The sequence below is a fragment of the Podarcis bocagei genome (assembly GCF_964188305.1).
Source record: "Podarcis bocagei genome assembly, chromosome: 18".
Taxonomy (NCBI): Eukaryota; Metazoa; Chordata; class Lepidosauria; order Squamata; family Lacertidae; genus Podarcis; species Podarcis bocagei.
Window position 1 is genome coordinate 244,406 of NC_138144.1, and position 17,185 is coordinate 261,590.

Here is a 17,185-nt window from a genome sequence, read left to right on the forward strand (position 1 = left end):
TGCGCATTTTGAGCCCTTGGGGGGGGGGAACTGGGGTGCGGGAAGAGAACCCTGCCTGATCAGACAAGAAGTCCGCCAGGGCCGGCGTTGTTCAGCCTTTGCGCTTGGTGTCTCCCTTCATTTTCTCTTACCATGCCCCATTAAACCAACTGTTGATTCCCCACACACACCTTGCAATCTAGATTTCATCAAATGATCGCCGACAAAAAGCAAGAGGAAGAAGCGGTCGCGCAGGCTCTTGCGGAGCAGCAGCGGCAGCAGCAGCAGCAGCAGGTGAACGGGCTACACCAGCCAGAGGAGCACGTCTCAAGCCAGGCTCCGGCAGAGCCCACGGAGGCGTCCCTGGACCAGGCAGGCAAGGCAGAGGACGAGGAAGGAGCCGGGAGCAGCGGCGACAGCAGGGACCAGTCCCCTCCGCTCTCCCAAAAAGGTCTGGCCAGCAGCCGGGAGAAGCGGGCGTTCCGCCGGCAGAGGGGCCTGCAGCACAATGAGCTGCAGAGCAAGCATGTTGCCTTCTCAGTGGACGACCCCCGCAGCAGTGGGGAAGGCGGCCCGTCCAGGGGGGAAGGGGGCCATGCGCCTGAGCGGCCCAGAGCAGAAGGGGAGCAGGAGGCGGGGGTCTCCCCTCAAGCGCATCCTGGCAGCGTGCCGGGAGAGAGAGCTCCAGGCGGCAAGGAGGACCGGTTTCCTGTGGACAGTGGCATTCCGGCCCCTGCACTGAAGCAAGAGGACAGAGCTGGGGCAAAAGAGGACTCCAATGGGCTGGGGAGGCTGGACAGCCCCAAAATCCGCGTCAGCCAGAGCTTCACGTACCCCGAGCGGCCCACGGATCTGGCCCTCGTCCACCCTGGCGGCCTGGCCAGCAGCTGGAGCTTCCGGAGCCCGGCCGACAAAGGCCGGCGGGCGTCTCAGAAGGAGCTGGACAGCCCCCCTTCCTTCCACATCCAGCGGTACCAGGATGACCCCGGGAAGCTGCGGGACAAGCGGGAGAGGTGGAAGGGGAAGAGGCGGCTGGCCGGAGGCGGGCAGAGCGAGGGGCAGAGCCAGTCCTTGGACGAGAGGGGGCAGCCGGCCCGGTCTCCCTCCCCACAGCTCAGGTGAGGCCTGCTGCACCCGGCTTCCAGGGGGTGGAAGGAGCACTGAGTCCCCCAGGACTCTTTAGGGGAAGCCAGGAAGTAGCATCGCAGCGCTTGAAGCGCATGCTATAACTACGGCCATAGAGACATACGAGCCTCTGGCTAGGAGAGCTTTTGTAGAGTCACATAAGCCAAAGGAGAGCAGCTCTCCCGGCTGGATGAGATACTGAGAAGGATCAGAGAAAGAGCTATAACGCAGGGTTGTGTGCCTGTCCCTAGACTTGCTTGATTTCTTTCCTGCCTGTCAATTTTGTGGCTGCGGCCTCCGTATTTAGAGGGGTGTTGAAAGGACCATAGGGAAGCCGCTTTCCCCCCAACCCCTAAATATGCAGCAACCCAGTTCTGTCTTATTTTATAGGCAGACAATGCGATATCAAAGCCAAACGACAGTGGCCAAAGAGGGCTAGCTTTGTGCTGACGGTTTGTCCGTGCCTGTTCTTGGCCTCCAAGGGGCCCCCTTTCCAAAGCCAAGAAACACCTGCAGCCCTCCAGCAGCAGGCTTCCCAAAGGGCCCCCCCCCCGATCCCTGGAATGGGTGGCTCCATTTTGAAACGCCTCTTTCTCCCTCTTTGCAGGAAAAAGGAGACGGCGTCTTCCTTGGACGACATTCCCAGGCTCGCTGTCCCCACCCAGGTAAGGGCAGTGCTCAGGCAGATTGGACCTGGTTTGTTTGGTTGGGGGGGGCAGTTACAGAATTCTGCCCCCCACCACAGTTTGAGCAAAGAGTGGCAGAGGGTCCTACGAGTTGCATCCGGCCGAGTTCTACGCAGAGAAGACTCACTGGAACTAACAGATGGAAGTTGCTTGTGCATGTTAATTTCAGGGGTTCTAGCCTGAGTAGGATTGGGTCAGTACAGCCCCAGTGTGTTATTCCTGCATCAAACCAGCTTGCTAGGAATCACAAGCAAGGAGAATGGCTGCTGTGGGGCTCCAGCCCTGCTTGTGCGTTTCCTAAAAGGGGCATCTGGTCAGTCCCTGTAAGGACTCGATGCCGGGCCCCTTTGGGTTGGATCCAGCTGCTGCTGCTGGAGTCTTCTTCCTTTCTCACGAGCAGTTTGCTTCTTTCCATCTCGCACAACAACCTCAGAACCTGCTGGAAGGTGACCGGAACGACAAGAAGCCTCTCTCACCCCCCAGGCAGGCCCAGGAGTTGCTTCCTCCTTCCGTCCTGGACGCAGCCAGCCCCACAGCCACCGCCGGCCAGCAGGTGGACAGCAGGTATGTGCTCATGCTCTGCTTGTCCAGGCAGAAAACCCAAAGGGCTCTTTCAGTGCAGACATTGGCGCTGGAGAGCCCACCCCCACCCCACCCCCGTGCTGTCCTAGTATCCCAGACCCACTCTAACAACTTAGCGGTTGTTCTACAAAGAGAGCTGCTCTGGTGCAAAATTCATGGTTGGCAACGCTGCTCCTTCTTCACCTCTTAGGGTCCCAACCCTTGTTTTCTACAGGCCCAGCCGTGCGTCCCCAAGTTTGGGCCTCGTGGGACAGAGTCGCCCCTGATCCTGGGAGTCATTGTGGGGTGGGGGGAAGTGTTCTTCCGCCTTAGGTCCCCCCCAGCCGGTTCCTATTAGCCCCACCTAGTTTAGCCACCCGGATTGAAAGCCAGGTGTATGATGATTTATTATTATTTATACCCCGCCCATCTGCCAGCTGCTTTGAGCAGCTTGGAGGGAAAGGGGAGTTGCTGTGTGATGCTGGAAATAAAATCCCAAGCAGCGGCAGCTCCTTCTGGCTGGCAGGCCCTTTCATCCTGCCGCCACCCTCCTCCTCAAAGCCTCCTTTCCCCCATCAGGTCTGCCTTCAAGAGCCCCCTGTGGAAATTCTTTGGGCCGAAGCCAGAGAGGAAGAACCTCAAGGAGAGTCCCAATGTGTCGGACGAGGGCGAGAGTTTCCAGCTCCTGGCCTGCGTGCTTCCCATGGAGGGTCCAGCGCAGAGGGCGGCAGAAGGTGAGGTTTATGAGTAGCCGGGTATGTGGTCAGGAGAGAGAGGCAGGCAGGCAGAAGGGAAGAAGGGAGCCTTTCCTGGGTGGTTGACCTCCGGGTCTCGCAAGCATCTTGCCTCCTGTACAAAACATACAATTCACATTCGTTGCTCTGCCTTGCCACCCGCAGGCGGCCCTCGGAAGCTTGCCCAGGAGAGAATGTGGCCCTCATACCAACAAGCGTTTTCCCCTCCCCGACATAAGCTGAAGGCTTGTGCGTCTTCTCTGAGGGGTTTCTAGCTGAGGGGGGTTATGGTCTGGCAGAGAAGAGCCGCCTTGAGCCCTGCCCTCTGCGTTTGTCCCCCGCAGCTCCTTCCGGGCCTCCGGACCACCCCCCTGGGGAGGAGCGCCAAGCCAAAGAAGGGGGCAAGGCGAAGAGAAGCCGCACCCTGAAGATCAGGAAAGTGAAGACAGCGCCCGAGAAGTGGCGTGCGCCGTTCCTGAGGGATATCACCAACGCCAACGAGCTGAAGTACTTGGACGAATTTCTTCTGAACAAGGTGAGAGTGGCCCAGCCCAGCCACAAGAAGTCAGGGTTTTTTATTCTGGATTTCACTTCATCTTAAAAAGCTGTCCGGATGCCTGAGATGGCTGCATCATTAAACAGAGGAATCAAAGTGACTTAACCAGATAGAGCACAAACAGATAAATCCAGTTTTTATAGAGATTACAGAATGCACCTTCCTCTTCAGAGTATCGGCGATTAAATCCGTGTCTCTGCTTCCCCCGCACCTCCCAGATAAACGATCTCCATTCGCAAAAGTCCGCCATCGAGTGCTTGTTTTTCGAAGCCACCGAGAAGTTCCGGGGCAACATAAAGACGATGTACTCCACGCCCGTAAGTAGCACTGGGAGCGGGGACTTCGTGTCTAACATCCTGCTCCCACCTTTCCAGACTGAGGAAGCGCTTCCCCAGCAAATCAGAGGGGAAGCCCCTCTAGCCCAGAGCCCTGTGCGGCAGAGGCGGCTGGCTGTTAAATGAGTGAACTTGCAGCGCGGCCTCTCTCCGCAGAACGGGCAGATCCACGTCGGCTACCAAGACTTGATGGAGAACTTCCAGCTGCTTGTGGTCAACATGGCGAAGCAGAGGGAGGAGAAAGAGGTCAAGCTGGTCCTCAACCTCTTCCAGTCCCTCCTCGACGAGTTCGCCCGCAGCTACGCCAAGAAGGAAGACCTGGGGCCAGCCAAGGTCTGTGGCGGCTCTTCCTTCCCTTGTGGGGCCAGCCAGACGTCCCAGGAGAGTTTTGTGGGTGTGGGTCATATGGGTCGCTTAGGGATGGAGACCTGTGCCCAGAATATCCTCCCTCAGCCCGTTGGGGCTGTTTTTATTGTCCCCCTCAGCCAGTTTTGACTCTTGGCAGGCCGGATCCTCGGGTAAAAGGGTTGGGAGCTGCAATTCCCATCCTTCCTCCCCTAGCTGTGCCGACACTGAGGATGATGGGAAGAGAAAAGAGAGGGGGGAATGATATTTTTTCCTTCTCATTCTCCCCCCCCCCCGACCCCCAACAGCAGAGCAAGGCTCAGAAGAAGAAGCGGAAACAGGAGCGCGTGGTGAGTGGCATTCCGCCAGTGCTCAGATTCCCTCGACCCTGGTGGCTTAAGTGGGAATAAGGGCCTAGCTCCCCGAGTCCCCATGCTCCTAAGCATGTTAAGAGCGCCGTTCCCTCCGGAGAGAAGCGGCGGAGCCGTAACGCCCCTTCCCTTTGCCCGTCCCACTTGCAGATCGAAGAGCTGAATGGACACATGTTTGGGAGCTACCAGGTGAACATCCTGCAGTCGTGTGAGCAGTGCTGCTCCTACATCTGGCCCATGGAGAAGGCCTGTCTCTGCCGCAGTAAGTGCGGGGGGGGGCAGAGGGAGGGGCTCACAGCTTTGCCACCTGCCACCCTCCCTTTCCTTTTACATTTCCGGCACACCTTTGAGCTGGTTCTGCACGTTTTTGCCATTTTACTGGGTGTCACATTCCAATGCTACGCCGTTTCTCTCCTAGTCTGCAAGCTGACTTGCCACAAGAAGTGCCTCTGCAAGATCCAGAGCGGATGCATGTCCTCGGCTGGAAAGAAGGTGGGCGACGCACACTCCCCCTGCCCAGGCCCCCCAGGGGTTTGGGGCTGGGTCTCCCATCAGCCCCAGGTGGCCCGGCCATGTTGCAGTCCAAAACACTTGAAGGAAGCCTGGTTTAGAGTCTGTCTGTCTGTCTGTCTGTCTCTCTCACACAAATATGCTGCCCCCCTTGGCTCACGCTCTGCCCCCTCTCCCGTTCCCAGGGCGACCACGACCCGGAGCCCCGCCACTTTGGGGTGGGTGTCGGCGCCCTGACCAGTGAGAAGAACTCTGTCCCCGTCGTCATGGAGAAGCTGCTGGAGTACGTGGAGATGCACGGCCTCTACACGGAAGGCATCTACCGGAAGTCGGGCTCCGCCAACCGCATGCGGGAGCTAAGGCAGGCCCTCCAGGCGGGTAAGCGGCAGCAGGGTGGGTGTGTTTGCTTTCCCAGGGGGCTGTGCTGAGGAGGAGCGGTGGGAGCCCCCCCCCCTGCTCTGGATCCAGACCCTGAGTCTTCCCAGGAGCAGGAGGACAGTACAGTGGTACCTTGGTTTACAAAGTGAATCTGTTCCGGAAGTCCCTTCTTAAACCACAGCGTTCTTTTCTAATATCACCCACCTTCCCTCCTCCTCCTGTTTCTCCTCCTCCTCAGACCCAAACTCGGTGCGGCTGGAGAATTACCCCATCCACACCATCACCGGGATCTTCAAGCAGTGGCTGAGGGAGCTTCCCGACCCCCTCATGACCTTCGCCCAGTACCACGATTTCCTGCGGGCCGTGGGTGAGTTTCTGAGGGCCGGGCTGTGAGCCTGTGTGAGAGAAAGCGCCCCTCCATCCTTAAGCCTTAATTCATTTCAGCAGAGTCCCTCCGTTTCATAAGCCATCCCTCCTTCGCTGGCGGCATTCCTTCTTCTGCATATAAAGTTCTAGCGTACATAAATAAGTCAGCTTTTTGGGGACTCCTGTCCCCGTTATTCCTAGCAAAAAGGCTTCAGGTTTTTTTTAGGAATTATCTGTTTAGACCTCCTTTTCAATTGGCAGAACTTCCATCTTCAGCTCTGAGCACCTCTTGTGGGTGGTCGGCAGCAGCGGGGGGCGAGGGGCTCCCTTGCCTGTGGGCCCCCATGCTCTCCTCTTACCTTCCCCCTTCTCCCCACAGAGCTCCCGGGGAAACAGGAGCAGCTCTGCACCATCTACAGCGTCCTGGAGCAGCTCCCACAGGCCCACCACGACACTCTGGAGCGACTGGTCTTCCACCTAGTCAAGTAAGGACACCGCGCACCCCCCACATGCTCCGTGTCCCCCCCGTGTGTAGCCACAGCTCCACAGTATTTGCATGCGCATCTGAAATCCCGAGAGGGATGTCACTGACTTTGTGTTTGTCCTGCTTTTCGGACGATCCTTTTCCAAAGTCACTAATTGTGGGTTTCTAAGCAAGAGAGGAGTCGCAGCGTCAGGCTTGCAGAACTCAGATAAGCAGGCACACAAGGAAAGAGGGAGGGGAGGGAGAAGGGCGAGGAGGGAGATGCGTTTCCAAGGTGACCTCTTAAGACAGCATTGTCCTCCCACCGGGGCCAGCAAAAGATGCTGGCAGCATCCACAGAGACCGCCAGTGTGTCCTTTCTCTCTCTTTTCCAATGTGTAAAATCTCTCTCTCTCTCTCTGGCACAGGGTCGCCCTAGTGGAGGACTTCAACCGCATGTCTCCCAACGCCCTGGCCATCGTCTTTGCCCCTTGCCTCTTGCGCTGCCCTGACACCTCGGACCCCCTCACCAGCATGAAGGACGTCTCGAAAACCACCATGTGAGTGAGCCCAAGGGAAGCCCGGCCTGGGATTAGTGGGGCAGGAGGAGCAGCGCTCATAGGCGCTCGGCAGGGGAGGGTCCTCTCGCCTCCTTTGCTCCCACAAGGCCTTTCGTGAGCTGCTGCCCCACGAATAGAGACTCAGCTCCTGCGCTGGGAACTGGTTTCCTTTTTGTGACCCTGCTGCCTCCCTCCTGTGAGGCTGTAGAGCCTGGATCAGTCCCTCCTGGAAGGGTGAGGATGATCTGCCTAGGGAGAAAACGGAGCTTGGCTTGTGTGCCTCTCGCCTGTGACCACCCTCTCCTCTGCCCTCCCATCACACCCCCTCCCATGTACCCCTCCCCTCCCATTCCTCTCCACCCACGCCGCCAGAGGTCTCTTGAGAGGGGGTTCTGCTCCCCGCCAGCCTCTCGCCCTCACTCTCCTCTCCCAACTGCTCTGCCTCAGCTGTGTGGAGATGATCATCAAGGAGCAGATGCGGAAGTACAAGGTGAAGATGGATGAGATCTGCCAGCTGGAGGCTGCCGAGAGCATCGCCTTCCGGCGGCTCTCCTTGCTGCGGCAGAACTCGGTAAGCTGTGGATTGCCCGGTGGGGTGGGGAAGTGGCTTGTGAAGTGTGAGCCGCTGCCTGTCTGAGCGGGCACGTCCGCTGGCCCCCTCCAGGAGTTCAGAACATCCAAAGAGCCCTCAGCAGAGTCAGGCCCAAATTTACAAATTTAGAAAAAGAAAACCCGGCCAAAAGCTTATTAAGATAACACACTTCCTAGTGTGGCATCCCTAGAAGAGACCCATTAAAGTAAATGGATGTGACGAACTTAGCTCCATTCATGTCAGTGGGTTTACTCTGAGTGTAACGGATTGGGATACAACATGGACTGGTTGGATCAGGGCAGGTGTTCCCCACCGCCAGGGGTCCCTGCTCTGCAGTACACCTGCGCCACGACTAGTTTTTCCTTGTGTTTTTATTGCTCCTTTTTGCAATTTGTTGTGCTCCTGTTTCAGTTCTCTGGGATTCAAATTGCAACAACAACATTGGGAGTAAACAAAGTAAGAATGTTTCTTTCATTCCCAATATCACATCTTTGTGTGTGCGTCTTGCAATTTGAATTCTGCGGGGAAAGAAACGAAAGGAGCCACGGAAACAGATTTGGAAATCGTCCTGCGTCTAGCACAGCACGTTGCAATTGCTGCAGCAGGCAGGCCACCAAGACCACGCCGACAATTTTGCAATTGATTCAAGGAGAGTCCGGAAAGAAAGTGTGCGCCTCTGACGTGTTTGAGTGTGGCCATCGTCTCTTTCTCCCTTTTTCTAGCTATGGCCTGTAAAACTTGGGTTTTCCTCTCCCCGCAAGGGAGCGCCGGTAGGTAGACACTCTCTCAGTGCATGACAATTGGTGTGCGTCCCCCGCTTTCTCTTTGACGGCCACACAGCATGACCCCCAAAGCCAGAAAAGGCGACTTTTCAGAGCCGTTTTGTTTTTTAACCTGTACCGCATGCTGCGTGGCTGCACGTTTCCCGAGTTACAACAGTCGTGTCCAAATTGTGGTTTGTGGGGAGGTTGTAAAGCTGTGCTTCTCTTTCAGAAAATAGAAACTGCTGCTAGTCTTCTCAGGGCTGCCTTGGAAGTCACCCCCACTCTTTCTTTCTTTTAAAAAAAGGATTTCACACTAACACCTGACGCTCTATTCATATATATAGTCATATATATGTGCCTTTTATTATAATTAAAGTAGCATACGCTGTCTGGCTGGTGTCTGCTTGGTGGCAAGGGAAGAAGGTTCTTTGCACATGGGCAGAAGCAGCCTTTAACACTGTGTCGGGTGTGTGTCCCCCCCTCCCAATCTCACGGTGTATAAAAACAAACATTCCTGGATACACAGGAAGCGTGGAGCAGGCTGTGAGGCTACTGAAACCTTTGGGGTTCTCCTCCCAGTTCAGCCTCACCACAGCCCTGTGAGGTAGACCCAAGAGTGGCCCCTTTACCTGCGCTGCCCCCGAATCATCCTCCTTCCTCCTCAGCGCCCTTTCCACACTGCACCGGTTGGTTTTGCCGCCTGGGAAAAGCCGGCGAGCGTCAAATTGCCCACCCAAAGGATGCTGCTTTGTGTCTCATTGCAACCCTGGAGGAGGCTTTTTGGCTGGACGGGCTTTGAAGGACCCTTTGCCTCCTTCCTGGCCCAGAAGAGACACCGGATTTTGCTATCTCTCACCCCCCCCAATTCCTTCCAGAGCAAAGGCTCCCCAGAGGCTGGGTCAGACGATGGCACTGCGGCGAAACTGGGCGCTATCCCGGAGGGAGAGGAGACGGACAACCGGGAGAAAGAGCTGTTGATCGAGAGGATCCAGTCGATCAAGGAGGAGAAGTGAGTGGCAGGCCTCCAAGGGGGGAGCGGAGGGGGGGGTTGGCTGGGAGTCAGAGGAGGAGTTTCCCTCCCAGCTGCCCTGGCATTTCAGGGACAGCGATTGCCGCAGCAATCTGGGCGTCCCACAAGATCTAGCCTGAGGGGAACGTTTTTCCACAGGGAAGACATCACCTACCGATTGCCAGAGCTTGACCAGAGGGGTTCCGATGAGGAGAACCTGGACTCGGAGACGTCGGCCAGCACCGAGAGCCTGCTGGAAGAGCGAGGGGGCCGCCCGGACCCCGACAGCCAGTATTAAGGTGCCCGATTCTGCTTTCCGGGGAACCTGCCTCGGACTGAGCCCACCCCCTTGGCCCAGCGCTGGCACCAGACGTCCGAAGGCAGGAGGAGCCCTTCCCATCACCAACATGGCGCTGCCCCGGGTTTGGAGCTGGGACGTTCTCTGACCGCCTCCCCTTCAAACAGGAACGCAATTCTGGTCCTCATGCCTTCTGGTGCACCAGTGGTGTCCACACTGGCTGGGATTTCAGGCAGGGGGCGTTCTCAGGCCCTGCCACCCAGACCCCCTCCAGCCACCCACTGGGCGGTGCTGTGCCACCCTGCCCGTCGTTGCTGAGATATTTCTTGGACGGCACCGGCTGCTCACAGCCCCTTGTGTCCCCGTTCTCTCTTTGAAGGAAGCGGTGAGCCCCTTGCGCCCGGTGCCTCCCCCCACCTGCCAAAGACGCGGCCGGATCGCCAAGCACCCTGGTCTTCCCCGCCGGGGCAAGACTGCCCCTCACCCCCTCTGCCTCCGGGCGGGAGCTGCCGCCGCCTCCTCCGCTGCTGCTGCTGTTGCTGCTCCAGGAAGGGCCACTGCTGTGAACTGCCAAGCTCCAGCTGCTTCTCTGCAGCCCTGGACCCCAGGACCCGGGGTCTGGCTGGACATCTCCTCCACCCTCCTGATTCTCTGGCAAGCCTGGCTCCAGAGCTGCCCCACAAGGAAAGTTCTCCTGGCCCTCTGCCTACGGAGGAGTCCCGTCCTGGGAAAAGGAGCTGGCGATTGGGAGCAGCCTGGGGAAACGGCCTTAGCACTTCTCCTCTTCCCTAGTCCATGGTGCCTTGCCCACCCTTTCTCCCGACCGACTCCGACCGGACCCCTCGGAGGGGAGTCGGGGGGCAGAGAGATGCCCCCCCTTTCCATTTCGCATCCCCTTCCTCCGTCCTGTCTGAGGACTTTCCAAGTGGTTTACAAGAACTGTTGGGTTTGTGTTTTGTTGTTGTTTTTGTAATAACGCTTTGAACAGAGACCAAAAAGAAGACGAGATGCATCGTTGTTCATATTAAAACCGTGCACTTTTTTGAGCGAGGAGAAGGGAGTCGGAGTCGTTCTTGGCAGCGGGACGGAGGCGCCTCCCTGACCGGCTCAGGGCTGGACTCTGGGAGTTGGCCAAGGCTGGGGGGGGGGCGCTTGTGGGCTCCCCCCTTCATCCCTGCAGGAGCAGAGAGCAGGGTGCTGCTCATGCAGACCTCACTCCTCGCAGTCCCACACACCCCAAAATTCTGCTTGTGTTTCTGCTGGTGGAACTCGCCTTGAACCCTGAGCAGTTTCTCTCTCTGTGTGTGTGAGTAGAGGGGTGGGGAGGGTTGCTTAAATCTAACCAAATGGGGTTTTTAAAAACAAAGAATGTTCCTTGCCCCCCCACCCGGCAAGAGGTAGGTGTATTTCTTTGCCTTTGTCACTGCCCCCCCTTGAAAATAGGGCTCAAAAGACACACCCCAAGACAAGAAGGCTCGCTCACGTTTTCTGTACAATTCCCATTTTATTTCTGGTTTTTTGTGTTTTTTTGCAAAAGCAGCAAATAGCCCGCTATAACAAACCTGAGCAAACCTGATCATCGGCTTTAGGGAAGGAGGGGCTGGAGGGGTCCTCACCAAGAGAATGGGGGGGGTGAGCATTTTGCCTTTAAAGCAAGAGAAACCTTTTTCTTGGGGGGGGGGGGAGAAAAAAGAGGGAAGAAGAATGCACCGGAAAAAGTTCTAGATTAAATTAATATCAATAATAATTAAATTTCAACCCCCTTTCCATCAAACACCATCCATTTGTGGAGAGGAAAGACCTCCTGGGGGTGTCTGCACCCTCTACCCCTTTTTTGGGGGGGTGGGGAGGAGCCAGGATTCCCCCACCATCCTTACTGCACCTTAAAAGGGGGGATGAAGATGGTGACAAAACGAGGGGGGGTCGGCACCGTGGAAGCCTCACAGCGGGGAGAAGAGGGTGTTCTCCACTTCCGGCGTCAGTCTGGGGTGGAACGAGGGGAGCCCCACCCCAAAGTCTGGTGGAGGAAAGAGGAAAATAGGGGGAATCATCAGTTGTTGTTTTTAAGGGACATTCAAAATCCATCACAAAGCAAAACTTGTCCGTTGCAGAAACGCAGAACTGATAAAAACTGCAAAAAACCCCAACTGATGGAGTCAAATCGCCTTGGCTAAACTGGGCGCTCCCAGCTAGAGATGGTTGGACTACAACTCCCAATGAGCAGAGCCAGGTCAGTGAGAAGCCGGCCTCCGGGCGCTGCAAACTACAGTTCCCCTCACCTCCGCCTGATGGGAGTTGTAGCCCAACCTCCTCGGTGTCGGACGTTACATCCCAACACTGGCCAAACTCGAGTAGACCCCTGGGCTCTGCTCTGAGTAGGATTTGGGGAAACCGGGCGCTGCCAAACTACAACTCCGGGGGCAACGGGAGCTGTAGTCCTGAGCGGGGGTCCCCCGCGCCTGCCAGGCAACCCAGCCACCTCCCGTGCTGCCCCAGGTGCCGGGGACAAAGGGAAGGTCACCCGCCAGCCCCCCGCTCACCCATTTCTCCGTCCAGGCGCCCGGGCGGGGAGGGGTTCTTGCGGTGGTCCTCGACGTGCTGGGTGACCTCCTCCCGCGACGCCGTCGAGTAGGAGCACTGCAGGCAGTTGTAGCGCCCCCGCGTGTGCTCCCACACGATGCGGCTGTTGGAGGAGTGCCCTGCGGGGGCGCAAAAAAGAGAAGGATCAGCCCCGGAGCAAAGGGACAAATGCGCTTAAGAGGAGATGGAAACCTGCGCCAACTTCCTAAATATCTGGGGAGGTTTCTCTCCAGGGTGGTTTTGATTTAAATCAAATTGATTGATTTAAATCAGGGGTCAGCAAACTTTATCAGCAGGGGGCCGGTCCACTGTCCCCCAGACCATGTGGGGGGCCAGGCTATATTTTGGGAAGAAAAAAAATGAACAAATTCCTATGCCCCACAAATAACCCAGAGATGCATTTGAAATAAAAGGACACATTCTTCTCATGTAATTGAGAAGGTGATAGTTTGCCTACTCATGGTTTAAGAACTGTGAAATAATACAGGTTACATATATTTTGTTAGAACATTATGAGCCCACGTGTTGCCTGTTATTGCTTAAAGCACTTCCTCTGCAGCATCCTGCCCTGACTGCAGCTTCCAGATTGAGCGGAGCCTTACAGAGAGCGAAACATTTAAGGGCAGTTCCCAACCCTCTTGAGTATTCCCGCCCCCTGGTGCAGTCATGAGGACTAGAAACGTGGATTAGGGCCATCTCAAATCTGAGCAAATTGGGCACAATCGCTGGACTGGCAGACAGGTAACGATGGGGGGCAGAGAGACCCTCCTGGGGTAGCGAAGGGGGGGGAGGTCTTCCGCTCACCCTGGCTTTTCTTCCAGACGGCGTTGGAGATGGGGAGTCCCTGTCCCGGCAGGAACGGCCGCAGGCGGCTCTGGACGGCGGCGGGAGGCAAGGCGTAGCTCCCCGGATGGACGTAAGGCAGGAAGGGTCCCGGGAGCGTGTGGGGAGCCGGCCCCGGAAACCTGGCCAGGGGCGGCGGGGGTCCAAAGAGGGAGGGCTCCAACAGAGGGAAGGCGTGGGGCCCCGGGGGCAGGGCGGGCAAGGGCCCCAGGGGGCCGGCAGGGAGTGGGTCGGGGGCCACCGGCGGCGCCTCCATCTCGCCGGGGAGTATGGCTTCCGTCCTGAGCTGCTGGATGACCGCCTGCAGTTTGGGGAGGACCTCCAGCAGCTTCCCGGGGGGCTCCTTTTCCGGGAGGGGCTTCTCCGGCGCCATGGGTGGGGTGGCGGCGGCAGCGGCTGCACCAGCGGTGGTTCCGGCGGAGGAGCAACTGTGGAGGTGCTTGAAGAGGGACCGGTACGTCCGGAAACGCGTCATGCAGTTCTCGCACCTGGAGGGGGGGACAGGTTGCAGGGGGTTGGGATGGAAGACCTCTGGAGGGCCCGTTCCCACACACTACACCCCCCATCTTTTGATTCTGGAGGTTGGCGGCTCAATCCCAGCTGCTCCAAACAGGGAGGATTGAGAAACGGGTGTACGGGGGGGGGGCCCTCCATCGCCCACGCCTTCGGGCAGCTCCTGACATCATCATCATCATCATTATTACTACTATTTCATCGCCCATCTGGCTAAATTTCCCCAGCCACTCTGGGCGGCTTCCAACACACACAAAATTAATAATAAAACATCAAACCACAACAATCGGATCCTATATAAAAAGCCACAACGACTTTAAAATAAACAGCTTATACCAAATAAAGCTATGTGCAATAATGCATTAGAATCCCATAGTAAACGCCAAAATCAAACGCCAGCAAGTAATTAATTAGACAGTATACATGTATTATAATAAAGAATGACTCTTCTGTCATGGATAGAAATAGCAAATCACAATGCATAAAATACCAGATAAAACCCCTGAGCTTTGGGAGTAGTTTTACTTGGCCCCCTCTAGATCCTGCCCTTCATCATCATCATCATCATAAGAATAAGGCCTTACTTGAAGTAGCGGTTGGGCTTGTAGTGGACCTTGATGTGTTCCATGAGAACTTGCATGTTGGGGAAAGATTCCAAGCAGCCCGGGGAGGAACAGCGGAAAATCTTCCCTGGGAGAAAGGAGAGGGGCAGCTGGGATCATTCGTTCTACAAGCCCATTTCAATAGCCTTGCTTTTCACCTTCCGATTCTTTTCCATCGTTACAATTTTTCTCCGTTTTATTTTCATTTTAAAAAATGAAAAAACTTTACACATGCCCCCCCCAAAAATAGTTACTGCGGTGGAAAGTGTGAGGGAGCAAAGGCAGCTTGAGATTCCCCCCCCCCCCACGGACTTACCCTCCACTGACTGCGTGGGCCGATAATGAACCCGAATGTGATCCAGCAGCTCCTTCATGTTGCGGCAGGCCAGGCGGCAGCCGTCCCCAGAGCACTGGTAGCGTCTCCCTAGGGCGAGGCAGGAGAATTAGCCGAAGGGGGCTGGGCTGGATGGCCCCTGGGGGGCCCCTTCCAACAATACAATTCCATTATTCTACGATTCAAGAGGCCTTGGCAGCCCTGCCTGGAGCAGCTCACAGCCCTGTGCCTCTATTTTCCCTTTCTGTGAAATGGGAACAACCGACACACGTCCTCTCTAGGGCAAAAGACACATCGACCCAAAGGATCCATAGGAAACTGGGAATCCTATTTGGCGCGAGGGCCGTCTTCCCCTCCCTGGATAATCTTCCAAGGGCCTCTTGGCAGTGGTGGGGGGCCGGAGGAAAACGTAGGCAAAGCTCTCAGCCTGGGGAAATGTGGGTGTTGTGCAGCAGAGCCGGGGAGGAGGGGCAAGGTTCTTGGCCCCACCTTTGGGGAGAAAGGAGAGGGGGCCACCCCCAAACTAGGCCCCGTGCGCCCCGTTCCTTAGCCCCCTGCTAGAAAGGGCCGCCCCGGCCTCCAGCTCACCTGGGGGTCTCCTCTTGGGCAGCCGCAGGTCCTGCTTCCGCCCCCCGCCGCTCGGCGTGGGGTGGCTGTGGGTCGCCGAAACCCCCGAATTGGCCGGGCCTAGGAAGAAGAGACGTCACTGGTGGCTCCCTCCGGGCTGGGGATTGCGGCAGGGTCCCTGCTGGGCTTGCGAAGGCCCCCCCCTCCAGCTCCACACCCCCCAGGCATCTCCGGGTAGGGATGGGAATCGCCCCCATGTGAATTGCTGCCAGGCCGTGAGCCACTTCCTTGAGCCTTCATGAGGACTAGAAAGTTGGCTTTGTGGTTTTTTTTGGGGGGGGGAATAGGCCTGATTTCCCTCCCCTACTCACCCCCCAAAGAGGCCATGGGAGAGGTCACCAGCGGCGGGGGCCCATCTTCCTTCTCCGCTTTGCTCCTGGCGCGGCTGGGGGGGGACGCCCGAAGGTCTAGGGGTGCAAGTGGGGCATCAGGTGGCGGCGTCTTCTCCTGGCCGGAGGGGTGAAAGGGGGCAGCTGGTTATTATTATTATCCCACATAGGAGAGGAAAGATTGCTTCTTTGCATTCTTGAATTGATTGAGAGTGATTTCCCCCCCCTTACAGTGAATTCATTACAGTCACAATATATTCCTTTATTTGGGTTTTTAAAAATTGGTCGTTGGGGTTTTTTAATCCACTTTTTGCAGCTCCTGCGGGGAAGCGGTGGTCAGATCAAATCATGAAGGGCAAAACCATTATAAATTAGCATTGATAAACCATCTAAAGAGCGTTTCTGGGCTAAAGGGATATTTGAAGAAGGTGGGCTGGGTTTGATTTTTGGGCGCCAAGCAGACATCGGGTTTTTCTGGCTGACCTGATTTCCTATTCAGACAGGCAGGGGTTTTGCTCTTGATCTTGGCCTCTTATTTGGGGGAAGAGACAATGCAAACAAAATGATGATGATGACGAGCCTTTAGAGGATTGAGGGGAACATGCAACCCAAATCAGAATCTCAAAAGCGGGTTGTTTTGCAAAACTGCAGAAACAGGAACTCTTTGGCAGCGAATGAGAAGCCAAAATTTGTCTCAAAAAGCTGCTTTCGTTTTATTTTTCCCCTGGCAGCCTTCAAGCATCAACACTGATGTCCGCTAACCAACATGCAGGGCTTCTTTTTGACATTTGAATATATATATATATATATATATATATAGTCCACAACAGCTTTGTAGGGTAGGGTGTTCCAAAAGCCCCTTCGCTGGAGGAAGGCAAGCAAAGATTTGTAGGCCTTTTGTCTACAGAACATGCCCTGCGCTCAAATATTGCTGGCAGTTGTGTTCAGGCAAAATATTACCTTCTGTTACTACTGCTATTCTTATTATTATTAACGAAAATTTATACACCGACCTTCAAACAAAAGTAAATAAACGAAAACAACAAAACAAGTTGGGAAGCTTTTAATATTTGATTAATTATTGTAGTTTAATATTTTGCTGGAAGCTGCCCAGAGTGGCTGGGGGAACCCAGCCAAATGAGTGGGGTATAAGTAATAAATTATTATTATTGCTACTACTACTATGAACTGGGGGAACCCAGCCAGATGAGTGGGGTATAAATAATATATTATTATTATTATTATTATTATTATTATTATTATTATTATTATTATTATTATTAACATTTATAGATCAACCTTCAAACAAAAGTAAATAGTTAAACCAAAACAACAAAACAATAATCCCACATGCGCACCATATTTATAGCTGAAACACCCCAGTAAAAAGTTGTATAAATCGGCTGTTGAAATTCAGGCCAGGGCTGTGAGTCTCAGTGGTTAGCGCCCCTGCCTTGTGCAGGGAAGCCGCTCGGGGGGCATCTCTGAATTAAAACCAGCCCTTTCTTCCCACCCATGAAACCCCCTGGAAACCTGGGTTTATTCTGAGCGGGTGCTTGGCATGCAGAAGACCCCGGGTTCGGATCCTGGCCCCGGCTGCCGGCCAGTGCAGACAGCATGGGCCTAACATTGCAAGCCGGTTTGGTGCGTTCTGGGCAGCGACGTCCCCCTTTCCCTGCCCGGCTCCACTCTCCCCCTGTGCACGTGTGAAGGGGCCCGACTCGC

General features: G+C 55.7%; 2 protein-coding genes across 7 annotated transcripts in view; one reads left to right on the forward strand and one right to left on the reverse strand.

Moving 5' to 3' along the window:
- The window catches only part of MYO9B (myosin IXB), a 33,913-nt gene extending 23,225 nt beyond the window's left edge, over positions 1–10,688 (forward strand). For 4 of the 6 annotated variants that reach the window (XM_081177553.1, XM_081177557.1, XM_081177556.1 and 1 more), the window contains 19 exons: positions 183–1,097; positions 1,712–1,769; positions 2,224–2,354; positions 2,931–3,085; positions 3,430–3,620; positions 3,860–3,958; positions 4,133–4,309; positions 4,630–4,671; positions 4,843–4,954; positions 5,111–5,184; positions 5,388–5,580; positions 5,819–5,947; positions 6,326–6,431; positions 6,838–6,969; positions 7,417–7,540; positions 8,284–8,331; positions 9,201–9,334; positions 9,494–9,633; positions 10,012–10,688. In XM_081177553.1, coding sequence (XP_081033679.1) covers positions 183–1,097; positions 1,712–1,769; positions 2,224–2,354; positions 2,931–3,085; positions 3,430–3,620; positions 3,860–3,958; positions 4,133–4,309; positions 4,630–4,671; positions 4,843–4,954; positions 5,111–5,184; positions 5,388–5,580; positions 5,819–5,947; positions 6,326–6,431; positions 6,838–6,969; positions 7,417–7,540; positions 8,284–8,331; positions 9,201–9,334; positions 9,494–9,632 — 2,959 coding nt within the window. In that variant the 3' untranslated portion in view covers position 9,633; positions 10,012–10,688. The remainder of the gene's footprint in view (positions 1–182; positions 1,098–1,711; positions 1,770–2,223; positions 2,355–2,930; positions 3,086–3,429; positions 3,621–3,859; positions 3,959–4,132; positions 4,310–4,629; positions 4,672–4,842; positions 4,955–5,110; positions 5,185–5,387; positions 5,581–5,818; positions 5,948–6,325; positions 6,432–6,837; positions 6,970–7,416; positions 7,541–8,283; positions 8,332–9,200; positions 9,335–9,493; positions 9,634–10,011) is intronic. The other 2 variants (XM_081177554.1, XM_081177555.1) reach the window with 2 other exon arrangements.
- Positions 10,689–11,424: 736 nt separating this feature from the next.
- ZNF414 (zinc finger protein 414) lies at positions 11,425–16,512 on the reverse strand. The gene is given in 8 exon segments (XM_081177523.1): positions 11,425–11,649; positions 12,173–12,331; positions 13,017–13,543; positions 14,153–14,258; positions 14,487–14,594; positions 15,093–15,191; positions 15,443–15,586; positions 15,589–16,512. Coding segments are annotated over 8 exon segments (1,287 nt in total). The 5' UTR covers positions 15,656–16,512; the 3' UTR covers positions 11,425–11,572.
- Between the last annotated feature and the right edge of the window lie 673 nt (positions 16,513–17,185).